This window comes from Anomalospiza imberbis, chromosome 5 (genome assembly GCF_031753505.1).
Source record: "Anomalospiza imberbis isolate Cuckoo-Finch-1a 21T00152 chromosome 5, ASM3175350v1, whole genome shotgun sequence".
Taxonomy (NCBI): domain Eukaryota; kingdom Metazoa; phylum Chordata; class Aves; order Passeriformes; family Viduidae; genus Anomalospiza; species Anomalospiza imberbis.
This window is the reverse complement of record NC_089685.1, coordinates 14,720,392-14,746,692: the sequence shown is the minus strand read 5'-3', so window position 1 is coordinate 14,746,692 and position 26,301 is coordinate 14,720,392. Positions and strand designations below refer to the sequence as shown.

Sequence of the window (26,301 nt, the reverse complement as noted above, 5' to 3'; positions counted from 1 at the left end):
CATGGGGATGCTTAAGGCACTACCTTGCCTCTCCATGTAAGACTCGGGCACAAACTATCCCCCAATTTTCTTAGACAAATCCAAAGTCATACACAGGTACTAAAGGATCTCTGTGGTTTTTAAAACTCTATTTGTCCTTTCTTACAAGCAGAAGAAGTAAAAATTTGTATATTACTCTTGATTTGGGTTTTTTTTGTTTGTTTGGTTTTTTGTTTGTTTGTTTGTTTGGGGTTTTTTTGTTGGTTTTTTTTTTTTTTGGTTTTTTTTTTTTTTTTTTTTTTTTGCCAGCAGGAACTCCTCTCTTCCTCCTTTCCATCATCTCCGCCTACATGCAGTACTGAATAAAATTATTTTCTTTTAGGAGGGTTATGCATGCAAAACATCCCTGAGAATTAGATCCAGTCCTTGACAAATAGAGGCCTTTCTGCAAGAAGCAGCTGCTGTGCAGGAATAGAGATGGGCTCTGGAGCTATATTCCTGCCCAAAGGAAAACTGTCACACAGCTCTGCTCTGTGCCAAGACAAGAAGGGTCACTGCTCTGAGCAGGCCACAGGGTTAAAAAAATCTCAAACTATGCCAGAGGGGAAATGCTTTCGAAAAAGTTTAAATATCTGTCCTAAGTCACTGAGCTCTCCCCATGATGTCTGTTCAGAGGACATGAGGCTTTGTACATTTGTGGTATCCACATTAGAACACGGACATTTCCCATCATGAGAACTCTTAGTGTTACCATGGCATTAAAGTATTACTTCATTAAAGTATTACTTCAACCCAGCAAGTCCCCTCCCTGACCAGGAGGGTCACTGGGGTGGTGCAAATGACAATCCTAAGAACAAGCCCTCTGCCCCACCATGTCTTTACATATTGTGAAGAAACTGGTTTATGACTCATGCATTCCTTCAGGCAACTCTACCTCTGCATGACACTGCCATAACACTGCCCTGCTCTGTATCCCTCCATGGCTCAGCTCCCTGGGGGCTGCCACCCCACCAGCACAGCTCCCCACCAGCCTTGTCTTTCCCTAGACCTCCGCATGCCAGCATACCTATGAGCTAAATATAGCATTAACCATGACATAAAAAGGCTAGTAATGACTCTGTTATATTTTCTGGGCATCATTATGTCATCTCCATCTGAAGGAAAGCATGAATAGGTTTTCCCCTAGCACTATTCTCTGCCTTCACCCCCAGGCAACTTCCTGAGTCCTTGTGCTCTCCAGCTCACCGTGGTAGCTGTTGTGCTACTTTATGTGTTTGCTCATGTGGTGTTGGCAAGGAGCAATTATTAAAAAAAAAAAAAAGCCATTCCTTAAACCCTTGTATATAATAAAAGAAAATGTCATATTTCTCCCACCTTTCTTCCTGCTGGTTTAAAGCAGATAAAGGAACAAAACAGGAGGGAGCACACAATTACATCATGTTTGCAGGAATTTGCATGGTTCTCCTCCAAGAATTCTATGAACCATAAAACTACAGTGATGGACAACAGAAGGGGTCTAAAAAATGTAAAAACACAGCTGAAGCTGAACTGTCAAAAATGCAACCCCTGCTAGAAGTTAGACAAGGCAAAGTCTGTGAGGACAAGAGCCCTTCTTTTTTGCACAAGAGGTAATAGCTGCAGTCACATTTACTGCTGAAAGTCTTAAGCTGTTAGTGTGTCTGTGGTAGGAACACTCCTGCCTATGGAAATCCAAACCAGCCTCCCCACACATCTGCCTGGCCCATTGTCTTTGAACAATCAGCTATTGCCTGTCCAAGGAGTCTGATTGATAAAAGCTGCTCTTTTCTTCCATACACGGTACACTATGCTAAAAAGTAAACCTCTCTAATTTTTAACCTCTTATCAAGAAAAAAAAGAATGACTCAGATTGAAAAGATCTCTATAAAAATTAACACTTTTGGCCATCAAGGGAACTAGTCTCACACCCAGCAGTCAAGCCACTGGCTCTCAGGATGAAACATAACTGGAGTGGACCGAGGAAGTAGTATTAAAGGAAGGTGAGTGGGCAGATAGATAAAACATCCTGCTCATGTTGAAGGTGCAGTTCATGACTAACATTGTCACAATGTTTGAGGGGAATGTCTAAAAGGCTGTACAAGATGGTTTTCAGGAGTGCAATCATCAGTCCTTTGTAATACAAACTGGACATGATTTACCTCTCTGAACAACTAGTCTGTTGAGGTTTATTGTAGGCCAATGACTGCAGTGTGTGCAATGGCTCAAAGCACTGATTCACCTGCTGTGAGCAACCAGCTGGTGGCACTTCTAAAGGTGATCTTACAAAACCTCCAGAATTAGGAGACTTGGGACACAGATATGATACATCATTAGGACAGGAATCGTGCATTATCTGGACATTCAAAAATAATTTTTAGTTGGGAGAGGTTTGGTCTTTTTTTTTTCTTCCTGTTGCAAGGAATCCTGGAGAACTGAGCTCATTAACTGAAGTTGTAAACAACTGGTCCACTCAGTCACTTGGAGAAAATGTCCTCTATAACATCTGCTTTTCTTGGCCTCCAGACCACCCTGCATATTATCTGTGTGCAAATTTAGTTGCAACTTCCCACAGCTATCCAAAAAGGGGATCTAAGCCTCCTGGCAAAGTTTGGGTACACCCTTCCAGAGGGCCTGGTCTACCACACTATGCACAGGCTGCCCATAAAGTGCTAAAGCACCTTAGGGAATAAGGAGTATACACCCTATTTTCAAATGAACCCCAAATATACTGATTGACTCAACACACTTGAGCTGCTGAGGAGCATCACCTAAGGAGTCCAGATCTCAGATTGCTAAAAATACTTCCACTGATGCTGGTTTTGGCTGGAGTTAACCTTCTTCATAGTAGCTGGTATGGAGTGATGTTTTGGATTTGTGCTGGAAGCTGTTGATAATTCAGAGATGTTTTAGTTACTGCTGAGCAGTTCTTAACAGAGCACAACAGGGCTTTGCTGCTCCTTACACTGCCCCACCAGCAAGGAGGCTGGGAGTGAACAAGTAGCAGGGAGGGGACACAGGTGGGATAGTTGGCCTCAAGGGGTATCCCATATTAAATGGCTTCATGCTGAGCATTAAAACTAGCAGGAAGGTTGGCTGGGAGACTGCTGCTCAGGGACTGGAAGGCATCAGTCAGATGGTGGTAATTGTTGTCATTTGCATCACTTTTCTTTCTTGGGTTTTACTTTTCTCTCTGTTATTTTCCTTTTAATTACATTGTTATCATTATTATTATTACTACTACTACTTTTTTTTCTCTGTTATTAAACTGTTCTTGTCTCAACCCATGAGTTTTCTCACTTTTACCCTTCCAATTCTCTCTATCTTTCAGGCAGGAGTGAGCAAACAGCTGTGTGGTGCTTGGCTGCTGGCTGGGGTTAAACCATAACACTGTTTCACAGCAGTTGTATTCCTTATTAGCTGTAAGTCTTGGGACACCACTGGAGTGCAGAAGGTCCACCAATACTGAATTTTTATATGTTTATCTTACTTTAAGGTGATTTGTCAAATAGGTGGAGAAAATCAGGAGTACTCAACAAATTTTCCACAAACATGACATTTATAAAAGAAGAAGTGCAGAGTATATTTACAGTTATTGACACATTTCTGCTCTACTTCTACTGTATTCATTGTTGTGATATCAGGAAACTTCCTATAAGTCACTGGATATACAATGCTTCATTTTTACATGAAAAATGGGTAAGTGATATACCTACAATGTTTCTTGCCTAGGTTACAGAAGTCTTAATGATTAGAAGACTAAAATAATGGCTCTTACAAACTAGGAACAAACTCATTCTACCCATGATGCATACAATTTCCTCCCCTTGCTTTTGGCAAAACTACAGTTATGACAATAGCATTATAAATCATTCTAATACCCTTGCCTAGGTAAAAACACCTTTGTGGTAAGTGGTGTCTGTGCTAAGAATAAAAAAAGGCAGCTGAACTCTACAGCAACCTTTTTGGAAATTAGGGAAAATCTTGATTACCTTTTGGTTATTTGTGCAGTGTATTTCCAAGTGCAATAGCAAACAAGGTATTCCAAATGCTTAATAGAAAGTAGTCCTTATCTGGCTTGTAAAAAAAATGTTCTGCTTTCCATTATTTGTGTGACATCATGAAGGAAAAGTCAGGATATTAAAGTGGAGAATCAAATCAGTAGTCCATCCCTCTGCAGCCTGTCTCCAGCAATGGCCCAGGCCAGATATCACAAAGGAAGGCATAAGATGTCACTCAGAGCCAGTCTTGCAATAATCTGCTTATGGAGGAAGTTTCTGGCTGTTTTCATAGAATTAACTGATGTTGTGAAGCATGGAGGCAAAAGTATTTGGGGGTTTTATTTTCCTACAGATGATTTTTTTATTATGCCTTAATGTGTATCCTGCTAGGCCTCCTGTGCCAGTGCTGCCCTGGGGCAATGAGTCCCACAGAGTAATCACACACTGCAAAACAAGCATGTGTTTGTTATTTATCCTTTCCCAGCCTTTCACTCTCTGTTCTTGAGAAAATCTACACTTTCTTGGAGCCTTCCTGCTCTCAGCTGATATTACCTCCTCCAGTGGTTGCTATTGTTAGTGTGGGAGAAGCAGCAAGGAGAACAGCGCTTAACCTGAGTGTATGTGCCACAAAACAACTCACAGGCTGTTTAGCTTGCTCACCTGCCTTATTACAACACAGTATTTTCTCTCCTGTTTTTACCAATGTAGGGCTCTGGCCAACAATAGGACAGTTTCCCATTAGAGCTGCAAGATCAACCAGGATATCCTAAGCAAGGATTTACTAAACTAAAGCCAATCTCTTAACAAAACATTTTTCCACTGACCACATCGAATTTGCCAAAACAGTTCTTTTCCAAGCACGACAGGAGTAAAAAGAGGCTCCCTGCAGTCTCCACTGCCCAACATTGATGGTAGTTTGGCAGCTTCTCCCTTGGGGCAGGAGATTCATGCACTAGTCTTTGTCCCTCATGGTTCAGAACTGTGACTTGCAGCCTTAAATCAGATGTAGGTGTCTAGTTTTCTCAGGGAAAACAGAAAAACCTGACGTCTGGATGGGAGCAGAAGCTTTGCTGTGTCTCATCTGATCCCCTTGGCATCTCCCTAGTGAATGTGTGGACATGGCACCTCTTTACCCCTGTGGCTTTGGATAGCTACTGGCACAGAAAAGAACCTTCCCTGGCTAGTGGCAAAACAGCAGGAGCATTGGAGAGGGAGAAAAGCAGAGCAGAAGGAGGCAGGATGGGATGGGGCAGAGAACAGGACAGCAGTGGATGAGGAGGAGAAAAGTAAGAAGGAATAAGCCAAGAGGCATTACTGGGACGACAAAGGGAGGCAGCCCAAGAGCTCCTGGTCCCAGCAGCCCCCAGCAGTGCCTGGATCATCTCCCTACATGACTCTGTCTAATTTTTGCCCCATGCAGGCAAAGCAGCAGCTGTCAACTGATTAGCTTGGAGCAAACTGAAAATGTAGCAGGACTTGGCCTTTTATTCTTGCTCCTGGCTCTGCTTGAGGTTTGCAATCAGCTGTTAATGTCTCTCCCCTCACACAGTTTATTCCTTTCCCCTGTTATTGTGATTACATGGAGCCTGAGTTTGTCCTGCCCTCCTTGGGTAGCTCAGCTACATCTCCCTGCATACAGCGAGCGTGAGAAACGCCCGTAAAGCACACTCAAAGCCTCCTCTGCCTCTCCCCTGCAGCATTTCCAAGTGGAATGAAATCATTCCTCACAAGGAGGAGGCCGTGTGCACAGGAGTGCCAGAGCAGGGATGGGGTTTTCTATCAAGCAGAAAGGCAGGAGCCTGACACCCCATTGCTTCCCAGCACAAAGACACGGATGGCAGGACAGACTGCAGCTCGGAAAGGAGGCTAGGGAAATACAGATGTGGGCTTTGAAACAGCAACCCAAACCTACACTGTGTTTCTGCTTGGGACAGGCTGCTTCCTTCCCAGGTGGACTGTCAGCTGTGCCAGAGCATGCTGGACATCATGAGGGAATTAAGGCTTTCTTGGGGAGTAGGTCATCCAGCAGCATGGCTCTTCTAGCAAGGGATAAGAAGCAAAAGGAAAAGCAGATTTCTGAGGATCTGGGATTGCTTTACTATGGGAAAGTTTTCCTCAGAGATATTTAAAAGGTCCAGGAGAGAACCCTGACCTGGTTTGGTGCAGACACAAGTTATTATCCACCCACACCTGGGGAGTGCAACTGCAGCACCTGTTGAAGAGGTTTTATTTGCCCACATCAACTGTTCTGAGCAGTGTTTGTGTGCATATGGAAATCAACAATTGATTCAGCTGTTCATTGAGACAGTAAAGCCATGGCTGTTCACATCTTAAAATAGGAGGCTTAAGTCCCTCCAGCTGTCAGGCACTTGCCTGTTTATCAGGGACACTCTCCCACACAACCTGCCCTAACCTGGCCCAGGCACAGACACCACCAGCTGTGCAGCTTGGTGCCTGGGTGCCCTGGAGCAGCTGCTCCCACTTCTGGAGGGAACCCAGAGGAAAAGATTTAAGTTTTAGTATTCAAACCTGCCTTTGGGCAGGTTGAACTAACATGAAAATCTACTTAACCTGCCAGATGCCACCAGTGCACCCCTGGACCCAGCCGGTCAAGTGCAGCCACTGATAGGAATGTTCCTATAATGCTGATTGCTGAGGGCTCATCCTTCCCAGTAAAGTAAATGCAGCCAACCATAGATTTAAGGCCAGGATATATAACCTGCTTTCCTGTTTTGAAAGATTCCATCTGCACAGCTCTTTTGGTAGCTAAGGAGATTGCAAATCCCTCTAAGACAGGCTGTGGAGCTATCTCTGAGCACCTGCATTTCCTCACTCTGACAGGATGGACAGGCAAACAAATGAAGGGAAAGCATTTTTGCTCCTCACACAGGGAATACAACTAAACTAAATATCATTCAGCTGTGGGAGGAATGGCTCCCTGACAGGATACTTTAGACTACAGTACTGGCTGTGCCATTTCACATGAAACAAGAATTCCAAGGAACATACTATTTCCCTTTTTGTACACAAAATCCTGTGTCTCTGCTGGTGACAATGTGTTGGGAGCAGCCTTGCCATTGCTTGCAGGATAGAAGTGTATTATTTGTGCATTATATTCACCCACAATTTCCTCTTTCTGGGCTTGGCTGGGTTTCAGGAGCACTCCTTTACCTGCCTGGGTGCAGTGTACAATTTCCCATGGGGATGCTGGAGAGCAGAGCCTCACTGCTGATGCTGTGCTGGTGCTGCAAACCAAGGCTGCCCTCTGCCTCCCTGGGCTCTGCAGCACAGCACTGCTGCAGCCCACACCTCTGCTGCTGCTGGGCACGGGCCTTGGTGCACAAAGAGATGGAGGGGAATGGAGGAGGCTTCCCCAGGCCCAGAGCAGGGCACTGAATGTGCCCTCCTGGAAACCTGCTCAGTGGGGACCGACATGTGTTATCTTCCTGTCACTGGAGTTGTGCCTTTGGCAGACCCTGCATCTGCTCCATGGCAGGCCCCTTCCTTTAGCTGGGGCATCTCAAGTTTGATCAACCCAGGCTAAACCCTTGGGGTCTGGGTGAAGGTGAGGACGGCTGAATGAGAATGGGTCATAAGCTAGGCACTTGTTATGCATTCACCCCTTACATCAGCATTCCAATTAATAAGCCTTCACAGAAAGAAGAAGAAAACTGAGCCTTTAACAACAGCCCACTGTTTACACAGAGCTGTTAAGTCTAATGAGAAATTAAATTATTGTTGTTATCAGAGTAATGCATAATATATTAATTTAAAATAGCCTGCATAAATAAGACTTTACAGAATTGACTGTGACATGTATAAAGAGATGCCTTGAGACTGTATTTCAAAGGATGGTCAGCTCATTAAAAACCCAGCATGATGGCTCCATCTGCAGACCATTCTAGAGGCTGTATTGTCTTATTTGCATCACTCATGTTAAGCCATCCTTAAATTGCTCACTGCTGCATTCCCAAAAGCAGCTGGCAGGAATGCACCTTGACTGGGACTCTCTTTCTAAGTAGCATTATGCACTAGAGATGCGTTGATGGAAGCCAAGGAAAAGGGAAATTATGACACCTGGTGACATTTGTTAGAGAGAGGAGTTTTTGCTGAAGTTAAACTTACAGTACTAGCTTGAGAAAACAAATGGTATTTTTGCAGAGGGACAAACTAGAGCTAGTGCCATTCACTGACATCAGTGGAAATTAGAGGCTTACAGCCTCCATTGCTTTGAGCTTCCTAGACCCGCCTGCTGGAGAGTGTCTGGAGATCTGATGCTTAGTTCCTGACACCTCAAATTTCAGAAACCTTAGCTCAGTGCTTTGATGAGTTGAGTTTACCAGCATCCCAAGCCATGAAATTGTATCCTCAGAAATTTTTTGACTTACTGAATAAACTTTTATACATGCACATAGATAATTGTCTGTTACACAGGCACATACCCCTATTAATAATGAAAGTCTTTCACGGACGAGGCATAAATCTGCATTTACACCACATCTTTTGACCCCTTGTCCCACAGACCCAAGAAACATGGTGTAAGGAAAGAGTGCTCACCCCATCACACCTAACTTTTACAAAAAGCAATATGAATCATGTGTGGTACTCACAGCACGGTGCCAGTGCTTTTCCTCTTGATCGTGAAGTGCGAGGAATCATCCGAGAACTCCACCTCATAGTTGGCTTCTTCAGCGGTAACCCCGGGGCCATCGATCTTGAGTGGGACTTCAAACCGCTCCTTGTTGGGGTCGTAGAGCTAAAGCAAGGCAAGCAGGGGGCAGGTCAGCTCACTCCTTAGCATGTGTTGCTTTGGTTAAATGATTCCAACCCCCCAAATACTCACCCTGAACCGGAGTCTGTCCTTTGTCTGGAACTCCACTTCCAAGACGATTGGGGAAATGTCATTTCCAAAGAGGGACAAGGCCTGGCGCTTGTTCAGCGTGACTCTGCAGTGGAAACACATGCTGGTGCCCACCACGGGTGATCACTGGCTGAGACCACCCTGGGGCAGGCCAGGAGAACCACCCAGCTACTCTGTGTCAGCTCCTTAAAACTAAATCATTGACTTACTGAGAGAAATAATCCCTGAGGTCAGTTTAGGCCCTCCTTGATGTTAATGGATAAAATAGAGGCCACCAAAGAAAGGAGACCTCGTAGTTTCCTGGGACACAGCTCCCAGGGTGGGAGGGACCACTCTGTGCCTGCACCTGGTTTCCTCACCTGAGGTGAGAGCACAAGCCCCAATCTATGGCACATGCACAGGGAAAGGTGTCCCTTTCCCTCCTTGCCACGTGTATTGGAGCAGCTGGGGGAATGTTTTCGGCGAGAGTGCCCGGGGCAGCAGCGGTGGCCGTGGGGCAGTGCCGGCCTGCAGCGCCCGAGGAGCCACACGCACTCACCTCCAGCCCTTGTCCGTCTTCTCGGTGTTCCCACTCCGGGTGTAGCCATAGGGACTGTCCTCAGGGAAGAAGCACCAGGGAGCGTTGGATACATCGCTGGAGCACCAGACGCAGCCCCGCGCCTCGCAGGCCTCCTGGGAAGCCCCGGGTTGTGGGTGGCAGTCAATGCGCTTCTGCACCGCCTCGGCACCAGGGCACTGCGCGTCCTGCTCCGAGCCAAGGCACCCGTCCAGGGCTGCACACGGGAAAAGCCGTCAGAGCAGCAGAGACAGCGATGAAAACCCCACAGCACTGCCAACTTCAGTTATTCTTTTTGGTTTTTTTTTGGGATGTGCTTTCTCCCCATCTTAGGGCTAGTACCCATTATCCCTTGGACTAAGATGATGGCCGAGCAGCTGTTTGCTCATAACAGAACAAGAGCAGCAACCACTTTCTTTTACAAGCCGAGGCAGTGGCTCTGTATTATTCTGCACTCAGAGCTGCCTGCGCTCAGCTGAAGCACGACTTGCGTGAAATACCCATAGAAAGTTAAATAGGAGCGTTATGAGGCTGCTGGTGAGGCGTGAGAGCAACACTGCAGGCTGGCAGAATAGGAGGGATTCTTCAATAAGGACTGCTATGAATATTAAAGTGTTACATTTTCTGGATACTTATGTTATACACAGATGTTTTCTATCGATAGAGATACAAATATGCGACAAGCAGCATGCACTTGTATGATATAAATAGAAAAATAGTGAGTATATTTTCATATCAGGTTTCTTTTCTGTATCTACATAGTATTAGTAGTTTGTGTTAATACAGGTATGGTTATGAGTAAAGGGAAGATGCCAGCAGTAAAAGAAAAGGCATATATTAATCATTTTCAGAATCATCATGAAAAAACCCTGTTAGTAAGGTGCTAAATTTTCCCTTTTTACAGCTGCAAGTCAAGCCCTCTGGTTGAGAGCCTCCAAAGAGCAGGGAGACCCCAAGACCAGCCCCCTGCTGGGCTGACAAACTGCTGTTAGTAAATATTCTCAGAGAGAGCAGGCATATCACAGGCAGCATACTTATTCTGAAGTTAATTTATGTAATTTTAGTCATTACAGCAATATTCCAAGATTAAATCTACTTGAACAATAATTGCCCTTTTCTACAAAATGACTAATACCTCTGCTTTTGGTTTTTGTTTTTTTTTTTTTTTTCCCCATGTGGACTGTTTTGTGCTTCAAAGCCTAAAATATGATTGCTGATGCAGTCTGGGCTTCTCCACAGTTGAATTCTACAAGCAGATGTGCACAAGCAGTAATTAAGTATACTGGGAAAATTTACAGAATGAAACAGTAGGTTTTTGCTAGAGAATGCCATCATGCTGGAATGCCAGAGTTGATTTCCAAGTGGAGGATATGAACACAGAAAAGCAGGAGTGCCACCTACATTTTTTTTTTTTGAGAAAACTCTCATGCCCCTTTTAGACAGGAACATCTGACACTCAGGTCTGATGCTCCCAGGCTGCTCAGCAGAGCTCACTGCTCGCTGCCACAGTGCCTCATTATCATCTTCTAGAGGCTGGAATTAACAGGAATTATCTGGCTGTTAACCTTCGCCAGCTGCTGGGCAAGTAGGATTGGTTTTCACCTTTGTTTTCTGGGGCAGAGAGTCAGGTCCCACAGGCTGACTGCTCTCTGTCCAGCATTCACCCCTCATGATACATCACACAGAAAAGCTATAAATTCTTATTCTCTTTTTCATCCAAAGCATAATAGGAGTATGAGCATCCTTCTGCAATCCCACAATTATTTCTTCTTGGAGCACAAAATAAACGAAACCCGTCACATTTCATTTTGGCCTGGGGTGTGTATTCTAGTGAGAGTCAAATGCAGCATTAGTGTTTTCATTGCTGAAATCAAAGTATGACTGAATAGACTACAGCAGATTATTAATGTGGTGTGATTTTACACAGGATAGGTTTGTGGGAGACTTTTATGAACTAATTGTATTGTAAAATACTTTCAGAATACTTCTTATGAACAATATTGTGAATGAAAAAAGCTAGTTCAAAGGAAAACATATTCCCCCAGCAGAAGCCAAGAAATTTCTTCCATTTTTCTCCCATTAATGCAAAGTTTACATTTTCCAGCAAATTTTAAAAATAAAGACTTGCAAGTGTGAGCAGCTGAATAAGGCTGCAACCTTGTTCATCCCTTGTTCCTGGATTTTCTTGTATTGTAGTACAAATGTGATAGCAGCAAATGGGAAGATACCACTTTCCTTCTCTACTTTTAAAAATAATTTAAAAACCATAAATTTCACTGTATTTACAGCCCATGTCTGTAAACATACAAAGAAGACAAAATCCAAACAAGCAGTTGAATATATAGCAACAGCTATGGCTACTTGCTGCTTTTCCATGATAATTTCCATGGGAACAGAAGCTAAAGCAAGGCAGTTGGAAAGATACAGGTGAAAAATAATCCTCATTGATTTTTAAAAACCTTCACTTTAATTTTGAAAAATTAGATTAAAATTAAGGCATAAGGAAGTAACATAAAGAACTATTACCACATCGTTTTTAATTTAATAGCATTAGTATTTACATTTTAGGTTCATCTGTACATTTCAAAGGCATTTGCTGCAGAAGTTCCATCCTCTATCAACAAAATAATATGTATTCTCCCTTAATTATGCTCTGGACCAAATTAACCTCTCTTATGCTGGAGCAAAAATTACAGAAAAAACTAACAAAGTAATAGGTAACTTCTAGGAGCTGAATGATCTCACTGATTCCCCTTTGACTATGCTAGTGCCCAAGTGCTGAGTACACTGTAGGACTGGGGCATATTTCTAAACAAGTCAGCTCTGCTGTCCTCCTACAGTCACCTCAGGTGGAGTCAGTACCATGCCTATTCTCTCCTTTTACATGGAAAACAATCATCTCTTTTAAAAGCTCTTCTATCATTAGCACATTTATATTTTGCTTTTGAAGCCTAGGACAAAATGCAAATGTGGTGTACTTACCTGTGAGCACAACAGCCAAGAAACATAAGCTCCTCATCCTTGCCATGGTTGAAGGAGGACTTCTGCAGGCAGTCTGAAGCCTTTTATACAAGGCAGGGGCACGATAAGCACTTGTTCTGATACACAATCAGAAGCATTGCAAATATGTTCTCAGCATTCATATCATTGATGAGATTATTTATAACACATGACCTTGCCCGTATCTAAGCAAATAAGGTGAGATACAGTCTAATTTTTCCACACACTTTGTTCCACATCTGAATTCCAACTTTGAGAGGAAGACGTGATTTTTCCATGACTCCTTAGAAAATTAATTTTTCAGAAACCACTTTTGTTTTTTTGACACAAACGTGTTCAGACAGTGGGAGTCCAGTGCTTACCTTTTTCTGATTTCATATTAACTTTTGTCACATATATGGGTTTACAGCACAGATGAAATTTGGAGAAAAACAAACAGACAAAGAATTCTCCATTAAAACAAGACAGTGATACCGTGACCTTTACAAAATGACATTTTTCTTCCATTTACTTGATGGCAAGAACTTTCAGAGCAAAAGTGTGAAAGCTTTGTTCTACTGTAAGACTTGGTTCAGGTGGAATATCTTTCTGGAAGAAAAAAAACATTAAAACAAAATATTTTTATGAATACATTAAGTAACATTGGTGCCTATCAGGAGATAAGCCAAACAAAATATATGCACTGCCAGGCATCACTGGAGAGGAACATCTGCAGCTCAGGCCAGGGCCACACAGCCCCATGTGGTGAGCAGCTGGACAGAGGGAAGCTTTTCCCAGGTCTGCAAGGGCTTTTGTCCTGCAGTTGCAAACCACAATATTCACATGAATCTTGCACACACAGCCATGAGTGTTCACCCCAAAACCAGGGGTCACCAAGCTGTTGGTATCATTTGTGTAGCTTGGCATAACACCTACTGGGGCAAGGGGAATGGGGATCCTCCACCAGACACAAAAAGCCTCTCATGTGATCTTGCATGTAATCCACTCTCAACTGGAATTTGCTCAAGGTTGTCATATAGTCCCAAGTAATTTGTGTGCATACCCTTTGAGTAGCTAAGAAGCATGATAGACAAACACTAACTGGTAGTGCTGCTGCTTATTTTAACTAATTTATACATTGTTTTTTAACAATATATATAATTCATGACCCATTTCTAACAAAACTTGGAATACATTTATAACCACAAATTGCAAGCAGTATTTTCATTTCCTTTCAAGCTGAGCAGAGAAGGAAGTAATTCCTCCAAGATCAGTAAGAGGCATCAGTACTTCTTGTTTGACAGACCATATACAATAAGGTAAGAGAACTGTCATCTCATAGGATCAGGAGTCACCTGCTTCATTTTATGTCTGTACTGTTCTAAGTGTGAGGGAATCCCCCTAGGGTTCCTAAGTACTATAAAAACACAAATAATGGCCAAGGAGAAGATAGACAAGGGATATGATGGGATATATGGGCTGTAGTACTCACCAAGCTACTCTACTGCACTGTGTCAAACCAAGGCTCTTATATTCAACACCTTTGCAAAGGAAGTGAATTTTTTATAAGGAAGTATGATGGACAAGGCAAAAAAGCAGTTCACATTCACATCTTTATTTGTTACCTACACAAGCTATAATTTACAGACTGATATTTTCTGAAAAATAAAAACAAAACAACCAAAAAAACCTCAATATCCAAACACTTTCTGAATCTACATAAAATTTTAAAATTTGCAGAATTTACAAATTAATATTCAGAGCAGTTGGGTAAATTATACATCCTCCCTCAATACCCAGGTTCCAAGAGCTTTAAAAGTCATACAGGCACAAGATATTTTCTTTATACAACCATCTATTTACATAGCTTTTCCCAATAAACGTGGTTCAGTTCTCAAAGTAACTGTCAAAGTTTGCAAAACAGTGTATTTAAAATACATTTAGCAGCATATAAAATTAGATAAAAAGGAAAGAATTTGCTTAAAAAAAAGAAAATGTGAGATGATAGAAACAAATCCGTAAGAAAAATAGATTAAGATATATTTATCATGACATTATGGACATCTAGTCATTGCAGAACATAGGCAAAACACAAATAAAACATAGCCATTCATGAGCATTTGAGTTCTAGTCCTGAGCACAGAGTATACACAGCTGCACAACTTTGGTCAACACAGATTATATGCTATCAACACACAAATCATGTGGCGCTTGCTGTTAGCAGGATACAGTCATGTCAGGTAGATGTACCATTAACAGCTTCTTCCCATCTATTATTCACTCCAGTTTCCTAACAACAGTGTAAGTGACCTTTAAAATCTTCAAACTGCCTCTCATAATCAAAAGCTTATTCCTGGGACACGTTCCTTCCCCTGTTACCCTAAAATGCAAAACAGCTGATCATACTTGTGAGTGAAATACAACAGAGCACTTTTGTTATATATTTCAGGTTATTATTTTGAGATGGTCATTAGAGAAGACTGAATTCCAGTTAATTTAAACTGCAAGTATTACATATGCACACAAATTCAGCCATAATATATAGGGATACATGTGACTGTTGAGACTCAAGCATGTTACCAAGAGGTTATTAAATACAGTACTTATTTTAAGGACAGCAGGTCTAGTGGAAGAGTTCACGCATTTTCAGTCCATTCCAGTCATCAGTGTTTAACTAACAGACATGCAGTAAACTGCATAGAGTGCACCTCAAATTGATCAAAGTATTTCTTTATCCCCCGTAATTCAATTACTGGCAAGATCTTCACTTGCATCTCCGGTATCTGAGATCTGACCATCTATTATATTTCGAGCTTTCCAGATCCTCACAGTGCGATCACTGAAAACCAAAACAAAGCAGTATTAGAGCACTGTGATTACACTGGGGAGGGAGAGAGGGCCAAGGTGGGGGCAGGGGATGCTTCCTTAAAAGCTTGAGTGTCTTATTCAGAAAGGTATTGTTGGCAAAATAACAGCTCTTTAATGGACATGCAAGGAGTCTCCACCTCCACGAGACTTTGTAATTTAACACCTACAACACTGAAGATTCCCTAACCTTATCACAGCACTGGCTATGACCTTTAGCCATCTAAGAATGTATGAAGACTTTATGCTTAAGGAAAGAGGCGTCTGTCTATCTTAAGTAAAAAAAAAAAAAAAAAAAAAAAAAAAAAAAAAAAAAAAAAAAAGTAAAACAAGCACAAAACCACAAGACAATATGAAGTCCTAACTCTCCGACAAAAAGTACCCAACAAACCTAAAACCATTTGCAAGGTGCCAGATAGCACATACCAGTGAGCTGCTCTTTCTTTTGGAAAAAAAATCATTATTTACACAATTTTAAAGTATGTGTAAATAAAATATCACATAAAATGTGTTACAAAGCTTTGTTATAATTTAGAAGTAAAATAAAGAGTTAGTCTTGTTAAATAGCAATTTATTCCATGAAAGGGAAGTTATGAATTTCTCATAAACATTAACTTGAGTGACTAGCCAACATTGATTCATATCTTCCTCACAACCCCCTCAAAAGAAACCAGCGGGCAGAGCAGACTTTGTGACAGTTAAAAGTGTTTTCTGACTTGTGCCTTCATTCCACTATAAATTGTTAGGAACCATCTAAATTTTTTAAGCCCACTGCTAGAAATACCAAAAGACTGAAATTATTTTTATTACAAAAAAAGAATGAATTTCAGATGCATGTATGTTCTAAATGGATTCATAATTTTTATGCAAGCAGAGACAGAAGCTTTGACATCTCTACCCCTACCTATTAGTGCTTAAACATAAAACCTGACCACCAAATATGAAAACTTGGCAACTTTGAAATCCTGCTATGATTCAGAAAGACCTGTTTGTAATTCAGAAGGCCAGAAGCTTCTACAATTGGCAGAAGAATGTAACACGTCAGCTTTCACAGCTCCTGTGCTCAGACCACACCACAAAGAGGCTCTGTTGCCGTCTCCTGCATATTCTCCATAACAAGGTACTTTTCTTGGTCATTTCCCCTGAGATTTCAGGTCCTCAATTTGCACACTTTTACTGAGCAAACAAATCAAGGTGTTTTACAGGACAGCAGGATGGCTTGCAAAGCTTCTGATGTATGCCAGCACTTAAAAACAAACCAACCACAAACCAACAGCCATGTGCCATGGCTTTTAGGAGAATTTGCACAGATAAGGAATGAGTCATACCAGGAAAAAGTCCAGCAGTAGAGAGAAGCTTATAAAGTTCTCAAGTACTGCCAAATTCTCCCTGCCATCCTGTAGATCAGTGGTCTCCAAACTTGTTTTGATCATGCACCCCTACCACTAAAATATTTTTAAGCCCACACTGCTGCGTATATTTATTAATTATATACACAAACCACTGAATTCTAATAATTTATCCAGCACCCCACTGGGTCACGTTGTGCATCTTCTGGGGTGCAAGCAACCCTCTTTGGGGAGGGCTGTGATAGATATTAGCACTGAGGGGCATGGACTGGACAAGGTCTCCTGATGCTTTCTATGAAGTGAGTTACACGCGTCCTACACATATGTGCATGGACAGAATTCTAGCCGGGGACACAGAAAATAAAGATTCATGGAGAAGAACTCACTCTGCTGCTGTAAAAATCTGGCTGGAGTTGGTGCAGATGGCATTTATAGGGCTGTCATGTCCCTTCATCTCCCCAATGGGTGCAAAGGTATCCACATTCCAGAGCTTGAGGGTGCCTCCCCTGCAGCCGCTGAGCAGAACCGGCACACCGGGCACCAGGCCAAGAGCACAAACCCAGTCCTTATGAGCATTAGGAACTTGCTGAAAGAGAGAAGGCAGACAAGTCTCACAGGGCTGCAAAAAAGTCCAGAGGAGCAAGCACAGAAGTGGAAAAATCCCAAGCTGTAAGCCTGATTCCTTGTCCTGCAGCAGTTTTGCTACAGGGCTCTGGGCAGCTTCTGCACCTTCAGAGGAAGGAGAGTGCTAACTTCCGAGAGTGTTTCTTTTTGTGAAATAATAATGAAAAAAAAATCTAATATGCACAATTGACCTAATGTGGAACAGAAATCAGTTTAGAATAATGTAAAGTCTGCACGTTTTCAAATGCGTATTTGAATGCATTTTTGAACATATGGTCTCTGTATATGTTTCAAGTCTCTGTAACTGCTATAAAACACATAAAAAGAAAATCCAAAATACTGCACAAAAATAGACCAGGAAGACAGAAGCTGTTTCTGTGTTTGCCTTCTTTCTTTCTTTCTTCTATTCCCACTACACATTATAAATTGATTTTGTGATGCTGCGGTTCACAGAAACACACTAATTCTTTATTGAAGAAGGGCACTAGCACTTTAGTTCTCATTCAGAAAGCAAAATGCTGTACAGACCAGCTGAGAACATCCTTTTGTTGTTCTCAAATTTATTTGAAAGCATTTATTTGTTCTCACAAATAAATACACGGGGAAAAATAAAAACATGGGGAAATAATAACCAAAATTTGCTGTCTTTTGGAGATACCAAATGTGGCTTTTCTCTAATTCAGTTTGGTAAGAATTGCTTTGCTGCTTTGCTCATAATGGAGCTCATTCAGCTTTCTAGGATCACCTTGGTGTTTCATTTATAACATGCACAGCTACCACAGCACTGGTAGTCTGATTCTGCAGCACTTCATGAACCTGTGAGTGGCAGGGGGGTGGGGTGGCCATGGTTCTTATAAATCCCAATTTTGTCACAGCACGGTTTTGTGACTTGGGATGTGCAACACCAAGTGAATTAGACGATCTCCAAATTCTTTTGAATAGCATGCTTGTTAAGGGATTTTCATCACTTACAGAGGATGAGACCTGGTCGACACGTGTAGGCCAAACCAGAACCTCTGATGCAACATTAGCCTTTCTGATGTAAAGCAGCTTGGCTCTGTTTCAGGTTTTGGTTGCTGGGTAGATTAAGGAGCAGCTGTTCAATCTGCGACCTTGGAGGTTTTGAAAACTCAGCTGGGCAAGGCCTTGAGAAACCAGACCTAACTACAAAGTTGGCCTTGCTTGAACCAGCAAGACAACTTTACAATGTGTAAAGTCCAGTGGGCCCTTCAACTCAATTATCACATGATTAGCAAAACAATAGCATTTCTCATTCCCTAAAAAAGACAGTGAATAAAAATTTCTATTCTGTCAAATGCTTCAGTCTCACCTCCTTGAAAAATATACAGCATTTTATTGAAATAGAAATAGAAATAAAAAGAAAGAAGCAAGTGTGAGATTATTATCAAGTTCTACTTTTCAAACCAATAAACAGAGGAAGTAGAGAAATTATGAAATGCACATATACCAAAAGGAAAACAAGGAAAGTGATATAACTAGTTCAGTTTGCATACTTATTCACCCCTGATCCTGTACTCTTTCTGATGTTAAATTAATTGCAAGAGCAAAAATGCATACTGCATTATATTTTAATGAGACTAAAATGCAAGAGTGAAGACACTCCTTACAACTTTAATTAAGTCATTCTGAGAATACAAAATCTTTCCAGTGCCTGTGATTTTGGTACAAGATGCTTAGCACATATTCCTGGACAGACAGATGTGAGGGCAGATTTCCCAATATGGCCAAGTGAATATTTTCTGTAAGATGCTAAATTTATGAATCCTTATTTTAACTGTGAAGTCTTTGTAGTATTCTGAAAAGGAACTGGCACTGAAGTGGATGATTTTGAATGAAGGTCAAGAAAGTTTATATATTTATGTAATACTAGGTATGCCCATATAGAAATTTTCTTTTTAAAGTAGCCAGTCCATTATTTTCTCGTGTCCCAATACTTTAAAATTCGATTTGTTTCCTTGCTAATAGTCTGCATATTAAATGCATGCTCTTCTTTTCCCTAAAAATTACTGCAAAAACAGCACTCTCTTCTGGTATTTGTTTTTCTGCCTTCCAGTTCTCACTCAGTCTCAAGTTAAATAATTACAACTATACTTCAAGAACCTCTCATAAGACCTAGAAGAACAGAACAGCTTATAGCAGGTAGGCAAAAAGCAAAGTTCTTCATGTCAAACAAATTGCAAATTCCCCGGATTTGAGGTCCTTTTACACCCACTCCCTATTTTTTCCTTTTTACATAAGGAAAAACATACAGCAAATGTGTTCTGACAGCAAGTGTTATTATAAGTGTGCTGTATACATAACATCACACATGCACTGTATAAGGAGATGGTCTAAGGTCTAAGACTGGGTGGAGTGAGATAGGCTGTAAAACCTCACCACAAGAAAATATTCTGTAGCCTGATCTAAAGTATTGTTTCTTGTTAATGAGTTCCCAATCCATGATTTACTAACTTGTCAAAGACAAGTATTCAATGATTCCAGACACAGATGAGGCAAATGCGGCTTTTATTCTGAAGCAGAAGAACAACCCCCATGTACTCCGAGCTAAAACAGGATAAGCACTTCATCAGAATTTCCTGATGCTATATGCATAGAAGAGAAAAGCAACTGCATGTAAAAATCAAGTACATTATTGATTTCTTTCTTAGTCAGTGCTCTATGCCTTCCCTATTAAAAGCACCGGTGTCTATGTGAATAGTCATTGTATGAGCCTGAACATTTATACAGCCTCAAAACAGTTCTACAGCGTGACTGTCACAGCAGCGGCATGATTTTTTTCATTACCTGAAGAAGGTCTTTTTGAGACAAATCCCATTTCTTAATTCCATTATCTCTCGATCCACTAAAAAGGTTATCTCCCATAATAGCAAGTGCTTCAATGCCATCATAATGAGGAGGTTCAAAATTGTGTGTAGGACTTACGCTTCCAAGAGCCCCTTCAGTCACATCAAACATCTAAAATAAATAATAAAATATGTTATATGAAATTTTTTGCCATCTAATCTGCTTGAAAGTCATGCAGCAAATAACTTTAGGGAAAAAACTTATTACAGGCCACAGTATCATGATGTATATTTGACAGAATTTATCTACCAGAACCACTCTTTTCTCCTCCTCCTCTCCTCTTGTCTGAAGTGGGAATACGCCACTGACTTCAGAGAAGACTGCTGTGGGAAGAAGTACTACTACTTGAATACCATATACACAGCAGCTTCAAAGGAAGGGCCCATATATACCCTGTGGTATATATGTGTGGTGGGCTAGAGAAACAAAGTTCATGAGTGAGTTTGGGAAACATAACTCACTCTGGGAGAACTGCACAGGTAAGTAGCTTCAGAAACAGGCATTAATATGTTTTTCTGGACAAGTTGTTTTGGTAAGGGTTACATACTATTACACACTGATGCTTTTCATGGACTAGACACACCTCTCTCCTTGCCTGTGCTCCAAGAATGGGGTATTAAAACAAAATCTTTAAGAAAGGTTGTTTTAACAATTTAAGTCAAAATCAATGCCATCAGGTCTTTCTTGCTAGAGCTGCAGCGTAAGCAATCCTGATTCATTTTGCATTATAGGGAACCAGAACTCACCCAGTGAGACTGAGCTGAAAGAACAGATGAGCTGTAACTTTTTAAACCATCAGTTCTGTTTCACAAGCAAATGTCAAATTTTATTCTCTATTATTTGCTCTTTATTGGCCTTTTAGAATGAATAGGCTTGACAGTAGAAAAGGGAGAGCTTGGTAGTGTAAAATAATACCTTGTGAGCTAAAGGTATTTTAAAATAAGTTTAATTATTCAATTAACATGCATCAGTTCCAATTGTAACAAAAAGTTCAATGATAAACCAGAAAAATCAGGTACCTAGAGATGACTAGTATTACTGACTCAGTAGACAAGACAGTAGTTTCCTGTGACATGACAGTATCTGTCACCAGACCTGGTAGCCCAACAGACCTAGCCATGCAGAGAACCACAGATTGTTAGGGGGTTAAAACGGACCTTAAAGATCACGTAGTCCCAACCCCTCTTCGGTAGTAGGGACACCTCCCACTGTACCACACTGCTCAAGGCCTTATCCAGCCTGGCTTTGAATACTGCCAGTATTGCGGCAACCACAACCTCATTGGGCAACCTGTTTCAGTGTCTCACCACCTTCACAGTGAAGAATTTCATGTTAATATCATAACCTAATTTTCCCCTTTTTCCATCTGTACTCATTACTCCTTGTTTGTCACAACAGTTCCTGATGAAGAGTCCCTCTCTGGCTTCCCTGTAAGTCCCCTTCTGATACCGGAAAGTTATGAGGTCTCCACATAACCTTCTCTTTTCTGGGCTGAACAGAAGCATTGAGAATTCATATACAGCTGCACATACAGATCATTTATAATATCCAATGTGGCTTGACAGCTCTGGAGGCATTCACTTTGGAGAACACACTACTCTGAAGCACATAGGCTGAAATATCCCTGGACCCTGTAGTGGTGTAAGTCAAGAGGCAGGCAGACTTTGGAGGATTTATGTAGCCTGGCCATGGAAAGGAAGGACAAGAAGGACAGATAAACTTCTCTGACTGTTGACAGCTTTGTTTTCCAAAAGCCCTCCCACCTCCTTGCTTGTCACAGGAGCTCACAGCATGACAAACCTGCATTACATGATCCCACCCTGTTGTTCCCACTCAGGTCCTTCACTCATTACCATGCCAGGATGGCAGCTCATAACTAAACCGATATTCTGAACTGTGCAGAGAAGTAATTCTCAGAGTGCCTGCCTCTGTCTCCCCGTTGCATAAGAATCGCCCAGCCTCTAACCATAGGGACACTGCTGATAGGATTCAAATCCACAGCCCAAACTGTGCAACTATGCACCAAACTCTCAGGCAGTTTTTTGCATCTGGCACAGTGCACAGCCAAGCATCCAAGAATTGTAGAGTAATATGAAAAAAAGAAAGCCTAGCTCAGTGAGAAAGCTCATACAGGTTCTGGATCCTGCTCCACCCCCACTGTGTTCACACACTTTTTCCAGTGTGTGAGAAGAACAGAACAAAGGGTATCCCCTCATAACAAGCTAGGGTTTCTTGTTCATTCTCTCTTTAGCCTTATGCATCACACATTCTTTGCAGTGTGAGCGTCGGCTTTACAGATATCTACAATTCCCTAGGTCTAGTGATTTGGGTATAGCCCTGAAAAACAAGAGCTTATGGGTTCAAACAGCCACTGGCTGAGGTGAGCCAAAAAAAAAAAAAAGAAAAAGAAAATGAGAAAAAAATAACTCCCTCCTCCCAAAAACCAGATTCCATATAATCACAATTCCGAGAAACAGAAAAGTTTATTGGCCACCTTGGCTGAGAAGTGCTGACCTTCCCCACTTCAGAACACAGGTAACACTTCAGAAACAGCCTGGGCTAAACCCTGGACTCTCTTATGTGAGGAACACACAGGGTGTCTCTGCTGAAACAATTAGGTCTTCACTCCAAAACAGAAGCATTGACCTAAGATACTTTAAAGAGCTAAATGTTACCTAAAAGTAGGTGTTATGAATACTTCTCCAAGACTTTGTACACCCAACATCCAATTTAATGGGGATTAAAGGAAAACTTAACGGGATACAACCATGCATCCTTCACCAATCTTCCTTGGTGAAACAAAAAAAGATACTGAATTGGTAAGTATTATCACTGAATATTATTCATGATCTGTGACTGGTGAAATAATTTTAATCTTGGCTATCACATTTTGAATGTGTAGATGTAAGCCACTTCTGCTGAAATCTGCCTCCCATGCTGATGTGCCAAGTTAAAATAAGCAAGTATTAGTGGTTTACCTTTATATAATGATCCTTTGAACCAGTGATAATAAGATCTTGTCCATTGGAGATCTGATCAACAGTAAGGCACATAACAGGACCCTGGTGACCAGTTAGCTTTCCTGTAGACTGAAATCTTTAAAGATAAGAGAAGAAATGAGGATTTGTTAATTTTTCATATATCCAATATAGTCCAAAGCACATTCTTCTGACAGAATGGATCTGTCAAAAAAGTTTTATTTTCCCTATGTCTTCAGTACTCATCCTCTTGTCTACCTATACTCTATTGTTCATATCCATGGATAACTATTAAATCTACGTTAAATACAACAAAACCCTTCTACGTACGCAAAATAAGAATTAAAACACTTTAAAGTAAAGATTAATCAGTCCCCTCCTAAGTATTTTCTGTATTTTGAATGCAATCTTTAGGAGCAGGTTCTGTTTGGAAAAGTGCAATTATAGTGCAGCTATCATAATCCCATATTATAATACATTACTTCCATTGACTTCCCTCATCTTATCAACAATTACTAGTCAGGATTCCCATTCTCACCTTACAAAAGTGTGTTTTGTAGTGCCTGTCAAATGAAACCTTGCGTTTTCCAGTCACTTTTACTGAAATGATTCACCACAACCTTAACACATGAGAAAATCATTACCTCAGTAACCACCACAGATTGGTTAGCTGATCTGTAACTGATAACATATTTTGCCCAGGTATGGACACTACCATATAGAAGAAACTGACTGTTTCATGTGCACAACTTTGCTGCCTATGCACATGTAACCACCTAAAGAACATTTTCTTTGGCTGGTGTTCAGTACCTTTTCAGGTCCCACATCCTCACTGAGTTTCCAGCAGCTGCATAGAGGAATGTGCCAGTTGGATTTAGTGCAATCTGATTGATCTGGTTCTCTCCAGCTGGGATAGCAACTGTTCTGTTAGTACTTCCTGAACACACATCAGCAGGCATAGCTTGGCCTGAAGACCTGAGTACAGAGAAGGAGAAAAAGTAAAAAAAAAAAAAAAAAAAAAAAAAAAAGAAAAAACCCAAATTCTACAGTTTGTTTGCCATACTCCACAGACTCTCTAAAAACAAACCTATTTCACTGAGCAGAAAAGGCTATAAGCCAATTATGAATACTGAACATCTGATAAAACTCTGTATGTAAACTGTTTTGTGTTTTCTTTACTGATGCCCCATACTGACTTAGCCTGAACATGTAAAGAAAGCTGCCATCCCCAACAGTGTTCTCATATTACACTGTATTGCAATATTGAATTGAATATAATAAAATGTATCTAAAACTAAGACTCATTTGAATGCTTGGCATCTGAGGTTCAGCATACTCACGTCAACGTCCGAATGCACTTTGCAGAATCTCTGATGTCCCACACCTTGATATAGGAGGTTGAAACTGTGAAGACCAGGCTTGTGTAGTTGCAATATTTAATAGAAACTACATTATTTGGATGACCCCCTAAAGACATAATCTCTTGTCCAGTTACCAGATTCCAGACTTTACAGGTACGATCTAAATAAAGAGAAACAAAAAGGGAGAAAATATTAACAATAATAAAAAAAAAAATCCCAAAAAATCTCATGCCTTTCCTAAACTCAGTTAATTAAAGTACACACATTCATTTGTACTCATATATTTTTCTCCATTTCTGTAGACACTGCAGAAAAACAGCTAAATAAAGTAGTTCTTAAAAAATACACATAGGCATCCATCTATCATTATCAAAACTAAGCAAGGTTAATCATTAAATGTGCTTTCAAGATCCGCGTATTAGCTCCCAAAGCATTTTTAAAGAATAAAAATCTCAAGGGAAGTGAAAATGCAGACAATTTAGAGGCTATAAAGTGTGGATGATGATAGATGAAGAGAAGAAGCCAATTTTTAATTCAAGAATTCGTTATAAAAAACATAGCTCAGGATGAGTTTTGAGATTTAGCATGGCCGAGTTCTGACTGCCACAACAAAACTACAAAGGTGAGAAGGGACCCAAACTCTTCAGTGTTTTGGAGGCCTCTGAAAATCCCAGCAGAGAGTGCTTTAGTCACTGTTTTGATTCCGTAGCAAAGGAATTTAAATACTGCAACCTTTCATGTGTTAAAATCCCAAATGCATAGAAGTTTTCAAGAAATCTGCAACACTATTGGCAAGAACAACAAACTCTCCTTGCTGCACCATGTCTGTATCACTCCATGCATTTTAGACATACATTTATACTGAAATAAGTACTGGAAGGATGAAGAGAAAGCTTCATGTATAGACGCTAGTTACGATAGCATGAAGGTAAGTGTAGCAAGACCTGTCTGCCACTTTAAAACACCAACTACCAAGATCAAAGATCTGCAATGCACATGAGAGCTTACTGGCATTTCTGAATTTGTGTGCAAGTATTGTCTGATGTCAGTGAGCTGAGACTTTCTGCTTCAGCAACAATTTCCAAAAGATTTAACTTTATTTAATTAAACAACTGACTACACTCTTGAGTAAAACCATACTTGGTAAACTCCCCTCCAAAAATATTTGCAGGAAAAATTCTCCCATAAGTTTAAAAAACTAGGTTATGACTTCAAAAAGGTAAATACTTGCAACACCTGCAAATATCCATTTAAAAGAAACAACTACCAAGCTTTTAGAATACAAATCTAGATGTAAAATAAAATTTCATAATATGCCCTTATTCCCCCTCATATAGCCACTAAATTCAAAATCTCAACAGAAAACAACTAAGTATTATTTACAAAATCTAAATCAATGTCCTCTTTGCAGTTGTATATGCTTGTACAAATGTTGAGATGTTGGCTTAAAACCTAGGATCAAAAGTTTGCCAACTCACTCAAAGTGTCTGATTTGGTATTTTTAACAGCCAGCTAGTAGAATAACCACAGAAACCGTATCTGAATATTAGCAGTGGAAGACCTGCATCTGATGGGGTTGTCAACCATGCTAATACTGGGATAAAAGGGATGTCCTGAGATGCCAAGGTTTATTCATTATATGAACTAGTGAAAAGGAGAGTCTCTCTGTCAAGAGGTGTTAACTTCTTCTCAGCCGCTCGATACTTTCAGAAAAAAAGAATCTGCCATAGTTTCAGCTGCACAATATAAGATTATAACAAGTCCTTTATATTAAAATAGTTGTTTGTGAAAAGAAACTATTGAGCTCCAGTGGCCTCTTGTGGTATCTTCAAGCTAAACTGAGCAATGATACTGGAAATTCACTAAAT

At 40.9% G+C, this 26,301-nt stretch overlaps 2 protein-coding genes across 11 annotated transcripts in view; both read right to left on the bottom strand.

Moving 5' to 3' along the window:
* The window catches only part of LOC137473770 (sucrase-isomaltase, intestinal-like), a 60,412-nt gene extending 47,905 nt beyond the window's left edge, over positions 1–12,507 (bottom strand). Inside the window, exons 1-4 of the mRNA XM_068189732.1 lie at positions 12,395–12,507; positions 9,395–9,629; positions 8,839–8,941; positions 8,606–8,751 (exon numbers count right to left, since the gene is read on the bottom strand). Coding sequence (XP_068045833.1) covers positions 8,606–8,751; positions 8,839–8,941; positions 9,395–9,629; positions 12,395–12,440 — 530 coding nt within the window. The 5' untranslated portion in view covers positions 12,441–12,507. The remainder of the gene's footprint in view (positions 1–8,605; positions 8,752–8,838; positions 8,942–9,394; positions 9,630–12,394) is intronic.
* A 1,483-nt stretch (positions 12,508–13,990) lies between these two features.
* The window catches only part of KIF21A (kinesin family member 21A), an 87,193-nt gene continuing 74,882 nt past the window's right edge, over positions 13,991–26,301 (bottom strand). For all 10 annotated transcript variants that reach the window (XM_068189721.1, XM_068189724.1, XM_068189722.1 and 7 more), the window contains 6 exons: positions 24,413–24,593; positions 23,883–24,047; positions 23,073–23,190; positions 20,035–20,205; positions 16,992–17,191; positions 13,991–15,230 (listed from right to left, as the gene is read on the bottom strand). In XM_068189721.1, coding sequence (XP_068045822.1) covers positions 15,137–15,230; positions 16,992–17,191; positions 20,035–20,205; positions 23,073–23,190; positions 23,883–24,047; positions 24,413–24,593 — 929 coding nt within the window. In that variant the 3' untranslated portion in view covers positions 13,991–15,136. The remainder of the gene's footprint in view (positions 15,231–16,991; positions 17,192–20,034; positions 20,206–23,072; positions 23,191–23,882; positions 24,048–24,412; positions 24,594–26,301) is intronic.